The sequence below is a fragment of the Calypte anna genome, chromosome 1 (genome assembly GCF_003957555.1).
Source record: "Calypte anna isolate BGI_N300 chromosome 1, bCalAnn1_v1.p, whole genome shotgun sequence".
Classification (NCBI taxonomy): domain Eukaryota; kingdom Metazoa; phylum Chordata; class Aves; order Apodiformes; family Trochilidae; genus Calypte; species Calypte anna.
Window position 1 is genome coordinate 67,211,702 of NC_044244.1, and position 19,002 is coordinate 67,230,703.

A 19,002-nucleotide genomic window follows, 5' to 3' on the forward strand; every position below is an offset into this window, starting at 1 on the left:
GAGCTCTGTGTCAACAAAATCCACTTTATTGCTCTGTCTTTTTTGCTTTTCTTCTGTGTGTGTTTTTGGGTTTCGTTTGGCTTTTTAGGTTGGTTTTTTTTTTTGGGGGGGGGAGGGATGGGGGGCAGGGTGTGGAAAATTTTATCTCATTGTTTACTTCTGCTTTTCTCCTCACTGTTTTTGTTTAGCAAATGAAAAGGTTGAAGATATCAATGGCTGTCCCCAGAGCCACTCTCAAATGGTAAGAATGTAATATATTTTTAGTCTGTGCAGGCACTTTCTTAAAATGCCTTTTAATAATGATTTATTTAAACTGTGAAAATTCTGTCCCATGTTTACCATAAAGTCCTAGTTCTCATGTAGTGCAGTGTTGCTGGTACCTTTTTTTTGTCACATTTGCTTAGTGTTTGTCACTGCATTTCTGTGCTAAGTTTGGGTCTTGAGGTAACCCAGAAATAAAATTTCATCACTTCTAAGTAGTCCAGAACTGTGTTAGCAGACCTGTTCTTCTGATGATCTAGATAATTTCATTTAACTTCATTTTTAAGGGCATTAAATCCAAGAACAAATTTTTAAGTGGAGTCCCTGTGTCTGGAAAACTGGTTTTATGAACAAGGCTTGCCAAATTGTTTTTGATTATAAAAAGTATTTTGGATTGTCCACTGTGAAGTCCAGTTAGATGCACTGACTCCAAGACTTTCAGAAATAGCACTTTAGTCATATAGCTCTTTGAGCTGTCGCTGGCAGCTGCTTACAGACATTCTAATACTCTCAGGCAAGAAGCATCTTGTGACTGTGATTCATATTTAGTCTTATTAATTTTCTACTGTGTTCAATGCTGTCTCATGCTCGTGGACTTTGCCTTTCTGGTCACATCTTAATATTATGCAAATAAGGGGTGCATCTGTGTAGCTGGCAAGTATTTTGGCATGTCATGATTTAGATGAGCTTGCACAATAGCAAACTGCAGAAGCTGGTCTTAAAATCGAAATGGAATAGAAAAAAGTTTGCATTTATTCAACTTTTTAAAAGAAGAAGTATTTGCAGGTTTTTTCTCTAATAATGAAGAAGGTAAAAGGAACAAAATTGGGCACTCGAGAAGTTAATTATAGGGTCTTTCATTTCTTACTTTTCAAAAAATGTGCAGCTTTAAAGTAAGTTTTTTCTCTGGCTTTTAGGTTTTTTGAAACAGTTCATAGTAACAATCTATGCCATTTCCTTAATAATAGCTATTATTTTAATTACCCATATTACAGCAACACCTAGTGGCCCCAGCTGAGAATGCTGGGAACTCCAGCGTGGAAGTCTTAATACTATGCACAGATTGAGAGATAATAACTCTACTTTAATCACATTAAAACCTACCATTCCAGACAGACAAGAAAAGCAAGAATAGACACAAGCACAGAAAAGTGATATGATTTCCCAGGGTTATGATAGTGCTTATTGGCCACTTAGGGACCCACCACTTTGCTGCCAATCGAGCTTTATTTCCATGGGAGAAAGCCAAGCTGCAAAGAGAAGCGTTCACCTACCAACCAACTTTTTAATCTCCAAAGAAACAACATTTTTGAACATTTCTTGAAGATAGGTAAATGTTTGTATGGCATAGGGATTCTGCATAGCTCTGCTGCAGTTGCAGGGGAAGAGGGGCCAATGCATGCCCATGCTGCAGCAATACCTATGAGAATAATTTTGTGTCTGTTTTTCTCCTTTTGTAAGCACATCTTTCAGTTCAGCCAGGCCTAAGATTATGCTTCAGGAGCCCTGAGTCTCAGACCAGGTGCTTCAACACTTCTGTACATAGACACATATCAGTGTTTGCACAGCACTAGGCATCACTTTAACTTGATAGAAATAGAATATAATTTTTTTCATTCTTCTTTGATTTAGCCTCCATATGGTTTTATCTCTACAGCCTAATCAGGTTATTTTCCTACCTTTTGAAATACTAATTTTTTACTGCTGATTTCTCCAACTGAGTTAGGAAGTTTAAAGTGCACTGAAGCTAAGGTAGTTGATACTGGTCACATTTCCTCTCAAAGCACCTTGGAGACTCCAATTACTGAGTTTGCTCTTCATTTGCCTCCTTTGAATTGTGCACTGAGTTGGCGTTTTTAGGTAAAATCCCCTCACATTGCTCATTTTTTTTAGCTCTCTTAGGTAATGACAGGCCAATTCTCTTCTCCTTGTAGCAGTGGGGTCTTGGTTGTTAAAAAGAAAAATTAACTGTGGCTGAAGCTAGTTTACATATTTGACATATGCCAATGGCAATGTAGCAGTATGTCCTGTCAGGATTTGTGGGAACATCAGCCATCAAACCAGCATGATATTCCTATAACATTTTTGTTTGCTGTTCAGTCACTTCTTTCATTTTAACATTTTTAGTTTATAAACTTCCAGAATCCCAACACACTTTTCTTTCACAAATGTTTTCATGATCCTTGGTGTCTTAACTTGTAATTAAGGAGGTTATGACTACAATATCTTACCAGCTTAAAACAAGCTAGAGAGCAGTGACATGGATTTTCTGCTGCTGGCAACACTTGATATCCATTGTAGAATATATTGATATCAACTCATAATTGATTACTACCAATGTTCCTAAATTCTTTTCCACTCACCATTTGGTTTTCTTCCTCCCAATAGCTTCACCTTCCAGGTGATTTTTAAGGCATTTCAATTCAAATGCTACCTAAAGTGTAAAAATCTTTTAATGTTTATATTAAATATATATAAAAAGCTTCTTTTATAGTTTTCTTTTAATTAGGTCTACTGCAATGTGTTGCACTCTGTGCTGATCTTGGCAGTGATACCTAAAGTACTTGAAGACAAGTTGAACTGGCTCCACTGGCCCAACAAGTTCATAAAAATTAAAACCTGTGACCCCCAGCAACATCCAGGTTCTGCATAATTAGCTTTACAAGAGTCCTCATGGCTGTCATTAGACTTATATATTTGATGCTACAAACAGAATTTGAGAACCTGAGATTAGTAAGGAATAAGTTATTTCATATTCAAATATACAAAATTTAAATAAATGAAAGTTACAAAAGAATTGGCAAGATTTGCTTGTTTGCTTGGCAAATACTCTGGTAAACAGATTTTGGCATTTCTCATGAATGGTTTTAATAGGCATAAGGTTTAAAACTGTATATTATAATATACATTGTCTATCTATAGTGTCATATAGTCTTTGCCTTGCCTATTTTTTTCTTCACAGCTATCCATTCAGGGAAGAATATGGCACGTTAGCCTTCTTTATCATCACCTTTTTTCAAACTTTTCAGTGGAAAAACCACCACATTCATTTTTGTCTTTTCCTTGTATGAATCAGTTTCATACAATTTCATACAATTTCCTTGCATGATAGGTCTATCAATTAAGGAAACATAGAATCATCTTTCTGTTCCTTTTTTTAACTGTCTTTCAAAGTTTTACTTTTTGATAAAATGAGAAGCTAATTCCTTTCTGCTTGCTTTATAAGCCATTTGTTTCTTAAGTTCACATTTCTTTAATTTCTGTTGTAAGTTCCTGCATCATTAGTGAAAAGAAAATATCACCCAAGTGGAAAATATGTTATAAAGCTTTTAGCTAATGGTCCAAAGAGAAAGAATTAAGATCTTTTTTTCTCTCTCTGAATATATTAAAAATGTACTGGAAGATCTCCAGTATTTTGTCTCTGGACAAGCATACAGTAATAATACTATATTAAATCTATTCCATCCTGGAGTTGGCAGAGTGAATTCAGGAAAATAAAAAACTACTGAACTGAAAATCTTTTTATGGTGACATTTACAGTATTGTCCATAGATAATTTTAGAAAACTAATGTCTCTGTTCTTTCTTCATGCAATCTATGGTCCTTTGGGTGCATAATAATATTCATAATATTATAATTAAAAAAACCCTCAAAGTTGCCCAAGAGTTGAAATATAGTTTTCAAGTTTATTTTTCCTCCAGATTTTATTTCCTTAGAATTAGCTGCTGTTGCTACTTCCCATGAGAAATGTCTAGGCCAGTGCACATCTGTGTACAAACTCATCCTTAATTATAGGTAATAGGAGTGGTTTTCTCATAGTTATTAAAGAGTTGGAGAGAGCCTTCTTATTAAAAGGTTCCTAATGTAGGTGCAAGCATTTAATGAAGGCTGTTTTTCATTTTGTCAATCTTGTCATTCGCACAGTTTTCTACTAGTTTATGTAACCAAAGGTATGCTTCACAAGTAATTTTTATGATTTAGGATACAGACATCCTGCAGTTGAGCAGAGGGAGTTGTATTCAATAAAAATACAGGTCTTGTTTATGACATCCTGGAAATTAAGGATTTAGAGAAGGTGTTGGAGATCTGGCATGTTGTCAAATGGCTATGAATGTTAAGGAAAAAGTAGAGCTTAATGCCATGAGTAGCTGTTTATCTGTTAAAAGTGGGAATCCATGTGACCATGTGCAGCACTAAGATAATTTCTACAACATCGTACTTGATTTCATGAATAGTGCCTTTAAAAATATGTTAATCAGTTAAAAATGTTTCAGAAAAGAGCCACAAGAATAATACCAGCAGTTTTGCAGTATTCTATGAGACAGAATTAAAATTGTGTACTTTAGCAAGAAGCTGGAGTAAGTGGATCAGTCTCTGCCTAATGAGGGAGTATGTGTATGATAGAACTTTCTATAACATAGTTAAAGAAGAGTGTGGAGCTGAAGTAATGTAATATATTTTATTGGGTAGATGTGCTTTATAGCATTCTTGTAGTCCCACGAGAGCCCACTGGGACTCCCTCTCTGACTCTTATATGCTTGAGGAAGCCAAGGTTGCAGGACTCGAAGTGGGTGAGTATCTTAGCAGGCAGTAATCCTATGAAAAGGATGGAAAACTGGAACTGCTAAGTGTGCCACAGGATATACCTGCCCTTCAGTATAGACACTTGCCTTTGGACTTCCTCTGACAGAGATGTGCTGGGCAGACACCACTGAGTAGCATCCCTCAGTATCCAGGAATGTCAATAACCAAGGATGGGAGTACCAATATTAGCATTCTATGTCTAAAAGGTGTTTGTGAAAAACAGGATAGTATTATATAAACTAAGTATGGTTGGTACTATTAAGACCCATATGATTCCATTCAAAAAACTGGGGGATATGGTTACATAGAGCTACTTGAATACTGGGAAGCCAGAAAATGTTATCCCTATGTTTGCTGTCAAGTAGGCCCACCTGAAAGCTTTCTGTCTGATCACTGTTGAACTGTGGCTTCACTAGTTTAGTTGTTTATAAGCTTGGCTATAAATATATATTCAGGATATACCTTCTGTGCTTGGAGCAGCACCAGGTGAGCCTTCCACAGAAGCACAACATGTTGAAATGCATACAGAAATTTATGTAGAAATTTGGACCCTTATACCTACAAATTCAGTTTGAGTTTTGAAAACTAATCCCAACTCCTTCCAAGTGCAGGCCAGTTTCTTCCCACTCCCTCTGTGAGTCCCTTTTGTTTCAGTTCTGACTGTCACTTCATGGCTATCAGTGATTCTTCACAGATTTCACAGCTGGCTGCTACAGGAGTTTCTTGAAAATGCTTAAATGAATGGACAGTAATCTAGTTCCTGTATTTCTGTGGTGCATGCTTGCACACATACTTTTCAGAATTTAAATGAACAGCCTGAAGTGTGTTAATGGTGGTGTATGCACTTCCTTGTAATTGGATGTAAGATAAGTATTTCACTTTAAAAAGAAAATCTTGATCATTGGGCTGATCAAGTTTTGATTAAGTTTTTTAAGTTGGTTGAAATATCTGCAGCATGGGATGGAACTACAGGCAAGGGATCAGTCATAAGCTGTTTCTTGGACACCTCTATAAAGGCCATTAAAAACTAGTTAGGAATGGAAAGCAAGGGATAATTGATCAGTGTCTGCAAAAAAGATGGTCTATGATTCGTATCTTCTGACTCATTCATTCTGTTTGCAAATGATCTGGAAAAAGGCATGTGAAGAAAAGATTTGCCAGTACTTACTCAGGATAATGAAATCTAAATCTGATGGGTGAAACTGCAGAAAGATCTTGCAATGCTGAAGAAAAAGGTGTGTTGAACTCCTATTATCCTTTACTAGTGAGATATTGACAGATAGGCCTGGAAATTTCTTCATGGTGAGCTGATCACTCTGTTTTGGGGAAGATGCAGTTTGCAGTTTGCGTAAGATTCAGGACAAAGTTTGTGGAAGCAGCCTTGATTGGTACAAATCTCTGTTTAGAAATGTAGTCAAAAAGAATGGCTTGACACAATATGGGCAGGATGGAATAAAAGCTCGTTTTCTTGTCCTCTGATAGTCAAAGAACATCTGGGATTTGATAATGTAGTAGTCCTTAAGAGGGTAATAGTGAAGTACGTACAGAAAACAATGTCAGGTTCACAGCATATCTAGTGAAGTGAAGCCATAGGGAAAAAAAAGGTAGTAATTAAAATTTAAGCTCTTATGGAGGTTTCCTGTGTATATATAACAGTGCTTACCTTTTAGCTATGTTACATAAAAAGAATCTGCAAGGTACAGTCATAGCTGTGTGGGGGTGTTTTGGGGAAGGGGGACTTGAAGAATACACCCAGGTGTTAGGTAAAGGACTGTGTGGAATGTAAGCATGATTTCTTCTCCATTCTGTCAACATCGTGAGAATGCAGATCAAATTACATATCTTTTGCCTTGTGTAAACTTAGCATAGACATTTCCAGTATAATCCTAAAATTCCCCTCTGCTCTGACAGTCTCCCTCTCTGCCAGGTGTTTTATGAAGGACCTGGCCACACAGGAGATGAGCAATTATGTTCATGTTACAATGGGAACATTGTTAGTGTCCTTGGATAAAGTAAAAGGCCCTCTGATATTAGAACCCTGTTACCTCTTGAAGTAGACCCTGGTCTGCTTTAATTAAAATTCCACCCTTGGATTTCTGTTTCCACTGCTGAGGGCCGATTTGGATAACAAAATAGGTCGAAGGGCTCCAAGTTGCTCTTGCAAACTGCTCATATCTCCCATACATTTTTGTGGCCTCAAATCAATTGTCCAGGCAGTCTGAGAAATCCTGTGGTATGCAATTTATATATCATGTCCTGGAGCACAAAGTAGTGGGAAATGATCATCGAGCCTTCTACATGTGTAGTCATGTTGCCACCCAGAAATAAAGGGGATGAGAGGACAAGACAGTACAAGATCCTCTTCCATGTTCAGGGACCTGGCCACTCTCTTAAACCAGCATACTGAGCATTAGGTTATATCTAATTGCTTTGAATTTGCTAATTTTTCAGCAAATGCTCACTGAACATTTTTGAGAGTGAAATAAGTCCTTTCACACTCTTGAATCATAAATGATAGGTGAGGGACTAGGTGTTAGAAGCTGACCTTCATGACTTGAGTCTAGCTCTTTGTTTTAGACAGCAATAAACCTTTTTGATAAACTTGTGTGTGCCTCATAGGGGCCTGCAGCTTTTCTCTGTAATCCTCTATGCCACATAATTTAAAAATTACCTGGCTAACAGCAACACATGTAGATATATCTACAGTGTAAATATACAAATACAAATATACAAAAAATGCAAATTTTAAAATAGCTACAGAAAGTAAAATCTCCTTCATCAGTGTAGAAAATGAAGTATTTTTTTTTTTTTTTGCGGATGACATTAACTTGCAATATAGACTAGAGTAAAAATAAAAATGAGAGCATGAAAACAAGAAGTGTGTTGCAGCCCAAAAGGGCCCATTTAAGGTTTTGTTATTGAAATAATATGATAATATGAATGGAAGGAAGGAAGAAAGAAAAAAGGACAGAATTTCACTAAGGGTAAAGGTGTTAATCTTAGAGATGGTTTACTTTCAAGTATGAAGATATTGGAACACTGGTTCCAAGATTTACTGAAAAGAGTTTATTATTTATTATTATTTATTATTTATGTTATTAGCATAAACAATTTGAGTAGGATGAGAGGCAAACTGGCAGAGAGAGAATGCCAATGCTTTTGCAAACAAATGCTAGAATTTCTAAAAGGTCTAAAATGGAAGAGAAAATATAGATGAAGTGAGAGCTTGATAGACAAACAGAGTAACAGTTGCCTTTTCATGGGAGACCAAAAATATTTTTATTTTAAAGTAAAAAAGGTAAGGAGAGGATGAGAGAATTGCTACAACTGTTAGATCTGGTAGAGCATTAAGGATAGGAAATACAGTCCATCCTGTCTAAGGATGTTATAGGCATGGAAAGGAAGGGGAGGAGAAGGTAGTCAAATCATCACTTTTTGATATGATCTGAGTCTGGTTTGGCTTTTTGTTAGACATCTTTATTCTGCTCTGAAACAAGCAATTCTCTTTACATCTGGGGAAGATCTGAGAACATGAAAAGAACCACAGGATTTATGACAATCCTTTTCTATACAACAGCTCAGAATTACTCACTCACATCAGGCAGTGAGATGCATATTCCCCTGAGTCACTCACATTTGACTCTATGAAGTCATGAAAGAAAATGCCACAGGGACACATCCTGGATAGTGTTTTACTAGGCTGGAAGAAATACATTATACATTAACTATAAATCACATGCAGTTATTAGCCTTTTTGTTTATACTTACAATTTTTTTGTCATGTTAAAGCATGGAATCACGTGAGAATAACTCATCTAGATATTAATGAGGTAATCAGGTCACAAGATGTACTTACACCGTGATGGTATCAGCCTCCATGGAATCTACTGACATGTTAGGTTAGGGATGGGTTTGATAGTTTAGGGGTAGGATTAACGGTGGGCACCTTTTGCTTCTGTAGATCAAGATCACTGAATGCAAAAACTCCTTTAATTCCTTAAAATCTACTATTTTCCTTCCATTTTTCAAATTTCTTTCCCCTAGCAATTCCTTGAAGCCCCCCTCCCTTTAATCTGTTTCTGGAATATGCCAGTGCTTCCATGCCTCTGAGTCATGCTTATCTCACCCATTGCTTGCCCTCATCCCTCAACTGTGTTTGTCAGGAGTATCAATAGATAGAAACTTGTTCTGTTAAATTGTATTTAGATGAGGCACAGAGATGAAATACTGTAGTTCTTTAAGCATAAATACTACTGGGTGACATGCACTCACTGTGAAGTATTTATTGTTTGAAGAGATGTAGTTGTTAGTCTCCTGATTCCCTGCCCCCATCTGTAGTTAGCTTTCTACCCTCTTCATTTTCTGTTGTTTGATTTAATGTTTTTTTTTCTCAGAAATGTCATGTGAATGTTCCCTGAAATTTTGGAGCTGATCCAATATGTATTTGTGACATAGATACTGTATACTATAGATAGAAAAAGATGATGAATAAATGGCCTTCCTATTATTGGAAATGCACTGAGTCATTTTAACACAGTTATGCAGTTAGAATATATACACACAAGCTGACTATGAAAGCACCTGTTGGTTATAGACACTAATACATTTTTCCCAGGAGAGCAACAGCAGGATTACAATAAATATGTGTGCTTACTGATGGTGTAGTTTTACCATCTTCTATAGGGAGAGTGTGTTATAAATACTACAAATGTCTAGAATGTTTACTAAATTTAAAAATAAAGAAGTGCGTGATGTTTAGCTGAACAGCAAGATTGCATGTTTAGGCTTTACAAGGAAATTAACATTGTCTCTGAAGTGGTTTCATCTTAAAATATATCTAGACAAGGCTTTTTGGTTATTTTAAGATTTTGTCATCTTTTAGACTTTTATCAAATGTCTGATTGTTTTGGAACTGTGGCAAAATGCCAATTCTATTATGGTGCTAGTGGAAGACTTACTTCTATATAAAGATTTTTTAGCCACACTCTTTACAATACTTCTTTTTAGATTGTCTTATAATTTTGTGTGCGGTATGTTAGCTAGGGAAGATTATTGTTCCACATCTACAAAGCTTTGAATTTCCCCAGAGAGGTAGATTTTTCACAAAAGATCACTTAGTCAAATGGAGCCCCAAGTTCTTTCACTCATCCCTCTTCTAAAGCTGATCTACCACTGACTATCCTGACAACATTCTGCAGCTTCAGTAACACACACACAAGACTCCCAAGGAACAATATGGTCAGGTGTTTTGGTGTGTAGTGCATGCAGACACAAACATGCATCTGTATAAAGGATCTTGTGTAGTTCTGATGAAGCCCCAATCATTTCATACTCTTTGAAAGGCACTTAAGCCACTCTCCCTCCCTCTCATTTGTGAATAAAGTTTCTGGGAGCTTTGAAATTCTTGGAGGTTTGATGAGCCTTTGTATTTTCTGGACAGTGGTGAGTTTGAGATGAGCACTCTTCTACAGAGCTACTATCTCTGTTCCTTAGGTAAGTCCAGGTGAAATTTAGAAAAGAGATCCTGAGCATAATTTCAAGATTTCAAGCAGTGAATGAGGGCACACACCAAGTATGAATATCATCATCTTTTATTTGTTGGGCTGAGAAGTCCAACTACTGGGAAGATGTTTTCATGGAGATACAGGAACTGGGCAACTGTCCATAACTTGTTGTCTGTGGACTAATGTGTAAGGCAGCAGAGGGTGCCAGAAAGCAGTAAGATGTGGCTTCCATTTTCATGAATGAAATAGGAAAGGGAATGTAAGTAGCTATTTCAGGGTGGAACAAGGCTTGCATTGTGAATTCATCTGCAGAGGGTGAGAAAATGACATGCTTCCTGTAATTTTAAGCATGAACCCAGTCTGTATTGTGTAGTACATTATGGTTAGGTGACAGTGCTTTTCAGTGAATCATCTTTTAGGAGCTATACATATCCAGTATTTCGACACTTAGCCCTGTAGCAACGAGGGTGCAAGACAGGAGCATAATAAAGTAGCATAGAATGTCCCAGTGATGTATTGTGATAATGACAAACCAACAGTCTTATCATTCTTCTTTTTTAATTCTTAAAGTCATAAAAACCCAAGCCAAACCAAACCAAAACACCAACCAAAACTCGACAATCTTGCCCTGCTCTCTTTCTGGAAAATAAAATACAAAAAAATTGATGGCAGATAAAGCTTTTTCAACACATTGAGTTCCATCTAGGATATGATATGAAAATGTGTTAGAAAATGTTAGAAAAGGTGTTAGAAAAAGGTGTTAGAAAATGAAGGGAAAGAATAAAAAACAGGTGCACACTGAAACTACTATGATCAGTCTAGATATATTTTCTCACTCTGCCCTTGATCTATGTTGGATCAGGAGCTGCCTGTTTCTGCTGCAGCTAAGTGCTAGCGTATTTCACAGAAAGAGTGCCAGATCTTCCTGATTTTACTGCATCTTTTACAGACCCTTCATCTTGGAGTTCCTTGTCTTTTATGAATGCTAACCCACCTAACCTTGTGCTTTTATTTTGTAGTAATTATACTCAAAGGATAAACTCCTCTTTGAACCCATTGGCAAATCCCTCCCACCTACAGCCTCTCTGCCAAAGCCCTGTTGCTGGAACACGTGAATAAGCACACACTGCTGCATCAGAGCAGTGCTTCATCAGGTCAATATTCTCTCTCTGAGGGAAGAACAAGTGATCCTGGCAATTTTTTTTTGGTCCATTCTCCTAATCTTCTCTCAATATCTACTGTACTAGTATTAGGGGATTGAAGGGCTTTTCTTACCTGATCCTTCAGTATTCACTTATGCACTTTTGTTGTGGTCACTGTTTATTTCATGAGCTGTCTAAATGAAGACCTCTGGATTTTTCAGAAAAAAAATCTTCAGTCATCTACAGGCATAGGCACAGTCATGGGACTGAGTGAAGTTCAGTCATGTGTGTCCCCCTGACTGCACTTACTGCTCTGCTGACCTTGTTCAGGAGCCTGTGGATCTGACAGATCTGGAATAGCATGAGGTATCTATCATAGGGCACATGAAGCTCTGTGTTAGTAGAGATTTTGGAAACATGTAGCTGAACTTAAACACTGATGTTAACTCAAAATGTGAGCTTGATTACAGCTGGTGTCTTTACTCTAGGCAATACTTTTAAGGTACACAAAGATAAATTGGCTTAAACTAGCAGCAGAACAGACAAGCTATCACAAAGGCTGTTTATTTTAACAGCATTAAGTAACCCCTTCTCAAGGCTCTTGATCAGGTTAATTAAAATATTAACACAATCTTCTTAGGTTTGGTTTTGTTTTTGCTTTTTTTTAATCTAACTTGTCTGTTTAAGTCTCTGTGACCTGAAACCTAATACACAAATTCTTAGAATATAGTACAGCCCTTCTTATTTCAGCAGAAATAAATGGAATAAATAGAGTAATCTATTTGGCAGCTTTCTGATGTGCAGGATTTATTTAAAGCACTCCCACTCTTAAGAAATCTGCTGACCATATGATCAACAGAGGATCATTTGACATAAATCAGAGCTATACTTATTTTAAGTTGGATTTATTTTAAATTGGTCCAGTGTCTGGGTATGAATTAGTCTGGGCAGCATGCAGTTTCAAAGTCAGTCCAAGATACAATTTTTTTTCATTAGTACTTGTTTGTATTCAATCTCACAAAGTGGTCACAAATAATTTCTGCTTTTTGAAGAACTGATAACAGCTTAAAGAATTTTTTTTACCTATATAGTTTTTACCAATTCTCTCATGTGACATTGTCACCAGCACTAAACTTGTGAAGTCCAAAAATTTGCACCTGAACAGTCTTCCTGAAATAGAGATTTTTATTTTAGCTTGTAGCTTATAGCAGTCTATAATTCTATGATAATTAGAATATGCTTCATTTAAGCTTATATTGCCAGCTAGCTGAAGTTTGTATTATTCATACCTCTTGATTTTTCAGTTTCTTTGGAGTTATAATGGGAGCATACCCAAAACACTTCTCTCCAGAAAAAAAATGTCACAATACTTTTCTTTGTCCCAGGATTTCCACACTTGGAAGCTGAGACCTGTTTGCATGTGTGAAATAAATAATAGTTCATGAAGTTAGATTGCTACAGTTTAGTTATTAGTTATTTAGTTACTAGTTTAGTTATTAGTGTATTCTAAGTGCACACATAAATAGCTAACCAGCACTTCAGTCTTGTGAGCTGCTTGCCTTTCACTCACATTTTCCTCCCAATTCCTCCAAAGTAATTCCTCCCAATAATAACTTTAAATTAATTTCTTTTGGGAAAAGCTCTCAGTTCATGGACAGATCAGCATTAACATATGTGCAAGGGTGTTTTCACAGTTCTTGTATATATAAGGCTTCTATTTGGATTTCCTAGCATAAACAGTTTTGAATTATATTGTTATATAAATTATGAATTTGAAGATACGTGTCCCTCAAAAGCACAGTAAATGCTTATTTTTCAAGTCATACCAGCTGTTTTTTAGAACTTGAAAACACTTGGGGAACTATTTAGAACATTGCTTCCTCTTACATGTCATACTTCATTGGCTACAACTTGATGTGAAGTGACAAAAAACAGTAAGTGGCAGAAAGTTAAGGAATCATTTTATAGGCTCGAGCACTTCTGATGTTTTGATTATAACAGTTGGTGAAGAAGTCAAGAATAAAATCCTGGCCCTATTGACCATAGGAGCAGATACCCGATTGTCTGCCGTGGTGCCAGGTGCTTTTCATTTCCTTGACTGAGAATCTAGCCACAAAATCTTTTGAATATCTGACGAATGCTTCCAATGGTTATATAGCAAAGAGATAGGTGACTATTAAGGTTCTTTGTAAGCATGGAATGAAAACATACACAGCATGAGTTACTGCTTCTTTGCATATTATGCTAAATATGGTATAATATACAATGCTCAGGTACCATATCAAAAGAGAAATGCTGAATCTGGGCCTTCCATATTTTCCCTATGACTTTTAGAGACGTCTAGTTTAATTTGAATAGTTTTGACAACTTGTGACATCAATTCAGCCTTGATTTTTTTTTCTTTGTAGTTTTAGCTTTTAGGGCTTAGAGCAACTAAACATAAAGGAAGCCAGTGACTTATGTTGTCTTCTGCATATATCTTCCCCAGGTCTCCAGCTAAAAGACCAGACATGTAACTTTTGACCTACAGAAATCTCTGGGATATACTTTTAGAATTTGCTAATAACAAGGGTTTTTTTGTTTTTCTGTTTTTTTGTTGATTTTTTTTAAATGAGCTAAATGTTCTAGGAATATTTTTTCAGGGTACTATGCAAAACGTATCTAATTTAAAAAATCAGAATATTTACAAAATCTAAAGGCCAGAAGGATAAGAACAAATTATCTGTGTCTCTCCTGCACAAATGTAACATGTTGATTTCTGATGTAGTCAAGAAGGAGCATTCTAGACCCATAAAGTGCATTTGGATGGATTCCATTTCTGAAGCTGCTTAAGAGATGCAGTGAAATGCCCCATAGTTTACCTGTTTACTTATCTTTTAAAGGATTCATCCCAGTACTGGTTGTAATTACCCTTATTTCTAACAGGTGCTTTTTTGATGAGCTAAATGAAGTTGCTGTGTACTAAATAGTGGTGAATGAGAGAACTGGAATGCTTTCAAAGGCTTAATTAAATCTAGTAAATGAACACTCTGTTGTAGACTCTCTTTTGATCTAATGGAGAGAAACTCCCCTGGTTTAAAGAAGCATGCATTTTCACATTGCCTTCCAATTTACTGAGCCTGCCAAGTTTCACAAATATTTAGACATTGGTAACTTTCTGACTCAGAAGGGTTGCATAAGAAAAAAAATATTGTAGACAGGCTCCCTAAAGTGATGATTTGCTTTAAAAACCACTGTTTAAACAGAGTTCTTTTTAACATTGCCTTAAAAAAAAGTCCTCCTAGGGTAGTATTTATCTTCAGTGTTGTGTTTAGGGCTCTTTCATGGTTGTGGTGGCCACAGGCCTGCAGACATGAGAGCACTGAAGTAGGGAGCTACTTTGAGATTCTAGAAGAGAATTTTTGCCCTAGTCTTTTCCTTTGATCCATGCTGCTATAGTCATAGTTTAGCTTTCTAAGAAATTCATGCAAGATATTGAAATATTTTCATGATTTTCCGAATCCAGATCCAGGAGTCTATTCAGGACCCAATCCAATCCAGCACTATATCCCAATGATAAATTCAACACATTTTTCTCTCAGTTGCTATTATAGCAACATCAAAGCACTTCAGAAATTACCAGTTTTGTATTTAGTGCTTTACAATGCCTGCTGTAGAGACCACTGTACAGAAATGGGTAGAGAATAGGTAGAGCAAATGCAGACAAGGCAGATAAGGAAGTGTGGGTAAGAAAAGAAGACAAGAGAAGCAAGATAACACCATTATATAGGTGAACAGAGTAAAATGTTTCATGCTTCTCTTATCTGTGTTTTGTTGATAGAGTGTTTTTGTTTTCTTTTGTTTTTCTATGAAGATGACGAGCAGGTGATCATAGTGACCGGTTTGGCCATCTGAAAATTATAATTAGGATTAATAGTAGAAGAGCTATACTGTTCATTAACTTGCTGATTTACAAACACATAAAATCCCCATCAAACAAATTATATTTGATATAAAATAATGGCACCCATTCACTCCAAAGTTTCTAAGCACTGAGTATATGCAATATCAGTTACTGCTTTCATGTTTCTGACAGACCTTACAAGCATTTTCTTGAAAACAGTACACACCCCAGCTCACACTCTGACCTCAACAGTGACCTCATACATTCTTTTATCAGCAGGTCAGTACATATGCTTGTTGAATTCTCCAAGTATAAGAGAAGTTAATTTATTTTCACATTTCTGGGTTTACTGGTCATATTTCATGTTTGTTTGCATGCTAGAAGAATTTGATGTGCATGTTCTGTAATATTGGTTGGGAAAGGAAGTGGAAGGTATTTAATTTTTATATAACATCATCATTGTTTCCTCAAAAAAAAAAAAAAGCTAATAATTAAATAACTCCAGCATAATTTCCTAAATATTTTTGCCTGGGAGACCTTGTACATACCAAGAGTTATTATCCTCTAAGGTGAAATTCTCCCCAAATGCCTCCAGTATATCTGTTTTTAATTTGCATATATGGTCTCTCCTTGCAACATCAGTGCTGAGTTTGGGACAGTTTTTTGGACTGATTGTTCACTGATAGTTATTTTCATTAAATGCTCCTTAAATTATTCTTTTGCAAGTAATGAGACTTCTTATGGATTAGATATATTTTGTCCCACCAAATATGTACATTTATAAAGACATTAGGGATTTTTCATATTGTAACTGCATGACCCTTTGCACATTTTTTAGAGGTGCACAGAACTTAAGATGTGCTGAACATCTGTTCAGGAACATCTGTTGAGGAACAACAGGGGATTCTCATTACTGAATGTTGTTTCAGTGATCATTCAAATATAAACTAGACTCACAAACAGTGTTAAAAGTGAAGTATTCAAAGAAAGAATAGTCAGGAAGATAAAGAAATTGGACTGGGTAATTCATTTTGGTATACCACAATTAATCTGGTAGGATGCTTCTGACTTCAGCTGAAGCTCCTTAGTGTAAGCCAGCTACCAGAAATGAGCATTTGGGCCCGATACTCATCCTAAAAAAATCATAGCACATATAGATGTGCACAATGCAAGCATGGTAGTTAACAAAGTAGGAGGAAGTGTATTCAGTTGTAATTTGTTTGAAATGGAGAGACTTACTGGGTTTTTGATTTATTTTTGGGTGAAGGAAGTATTGGACCTGGACCTATTTTGCACACTGTGAAAAAAGCTGAATGTCCCCCTGACTAGTTTATGGCATCTGTTTTTTTAAATAATCTTAGTGATAAACCTGAGGATAATAACATATGCCAGTAAAGAACTGCAAGCATATTGTCTTTGTATCTCTGTCTTGTAGTTTCCTATCCCTATGCTTTAAAGGGAGGCAAAACAGGAGTAGGAACTAGTGAAACCAGCTGGGAAGAAAACCCGTAAGAAAGAAAGTTACAAGGCAAACCAACAATCTCTGTGTTTCCCACACCACAAGTGAGTTGTCAACAAACCACAATGTGTGCAATGGATGACTCAATTAAGAACAGAAAGTGAAATAAACTTGTTCTTCTCAGTCTCTGAGAACGGTGTAGGAGGTTGTGCAAGACTATTCATTTGGCCAGAAATTAGACCTTTTAGGTAGTGTGTGTGCATGTGTCTGTAGGCTTAAATAGGTATCCGTGTACATGACCAATTATCATACTGTCCCCTGTTAGGCAAGAGGAGAACAGAATTTAGGCCATGTTCACCTTGGAATAATTTCCAGTTTATCAAGGAAATCTGTCATGGATAGTTTATTCTCTCATCAGCATGCACCAGAAATGCTTGTAACCAAACATGAAGGCATCTTTGTTGCTTGCCTGAATCTCCAACCTCTTTAGATCCTACAGTCAAGGTCAGATCACTGGCGTGTCACCTACTATTAAGAAAGCAGCCTGACCTCAAAAGCCACCATGTCTCCTTCCATGCCTGGTTCATTTGGAAGTCAGGAAGATAAATAATATCTGCTCATCCATTTATAGTTTTGTTCTTGATATGAAGCATAGGTGTTGTGAATATTTAGACTCTATCTATTATAGATTCTATCTATAGACTCTCTATATTAGACTCTATCTATTTAGCCTCCTATCTGTAAGGCCTGAATTGTGTTTTTATTTGATTTTGATTCTATTAGTGCTACAGGATTAGCATTAACTGTGTAATAACAAGGAATTATTTTCTACTTCTGCATTCATTTAAATCCCTTGACCTCCACAAATTAGTTAGTGATTAATACCCATGAGAAAGCAAGTGTTAACTATAGGTCTCTCAACTCAGGTTAATAGTTTGGGGAAATTTAGAAAAAAAATCTTGCAATTAAAGTGTATTTGAAATTCAGTTACTGTGACACAGAATATCTCATGCCATAATGCTATTCTCAAAAGAATACTATACAGTCAGAAAAAAAAAATAAAAAAAGCAACAAATACAGAAATACTAAAGAGTTTTTTGGAGATTCTTTTCTTTGGAAGGTGAGTATATATGTCTTTCTTGGAGTTTCTGTGATAGAGTATATCCATGAGTGTCCCTAATCAGCCATCAGCAAGATTAGAAAACTTCAACAGAGCGAAACCTTGGCCAAAATTTATCTGGGACTTCGGGTCATGAATCAGAATGTCAAAACACACACAGAGCTACAGAAGAGGGTGATAAATGATGTACTCACAGAAAATTACTGTATTACTTTTGCTGCCAAAGTAATAATTTTGTTTTAGTATTTTAGGAGTATTTAGTAGTCTTTTAGGAGTATGTGTATATAGAAAAGCTCTGTGACAATCATGTGCCATGTTTATAAAGGTGTCCCATTCTTCAGCAGGAGGAACACAGCTTGAAGTAGACAAATAACAACTAACCTGTGTATGTGACTATATATTCTTGAGAAATATATTGTTGCAGACTTAACAAGAGAGAGTTAGTCAAACCAAGATATTTTTTAGAGGTTCTTATAAATACAGAAGAACATAATGCTGCATTAGTCATCATTAATTGTCTTCTGAGCACGCCACAATTAAATTTATGTTTGGAAGTGAAGAAAATGTTGTCTGCCAGATAGAAAAACATTAACCTTAATCTTGCTAACCACAAAATAATTATAATAAATGCTTATATTCTATATGTTGAGTCACTGGTGAGTACATTCCCACAAATGAGCTCAGTCTGCTAACTGCTGGGTATTAAGCACTACTGTTGATCTCCATGCAAGTCCCACAGTATGGTTTAGTGATTTATTTATATCAGGAAATTTTCAAACAACTTCCAGTCAGAAGCATATTACCCACAACTATGCAACTGTGATGTACTTTCCTTGCATGCTGTGTTATCTATTAATAGTATCAGAGTTGTGAATTTGCTGTTGATTTGTACATCATTGTTTGGACTATAACTCCTTAACCTGTGATTGTAGAAGCATCTTGGGTTCTCACTAATAATTATGGTGTAAGTATTTCAGGGTCTTTTTTTCATAATGCTGTGTATATGAACAATAAGAATTTTATTTATGGAAAAGTTTTTATATATTGTA

At 36.1% G+C, this 19,002-nt stretch overlaps 1 protein-coding gene across 1 annotated transcript in view; it reads left to right on the forward strand.

Moving 5' to 3' along the window:
- NAV3 (neuron navigator 3) overlaps positions 1-19,002 on the forward strand; it is a 264,054-nt gene that overhangs the window by 78,495 nt on the left and 166,557 nt on the right. Inside the window, 1 exon segment of the mRNA XM_030463599.1 lies at positions 189-241. Coding sequence (XP_030319459.1) covers positions 189-241 — 53 coding nt within the window.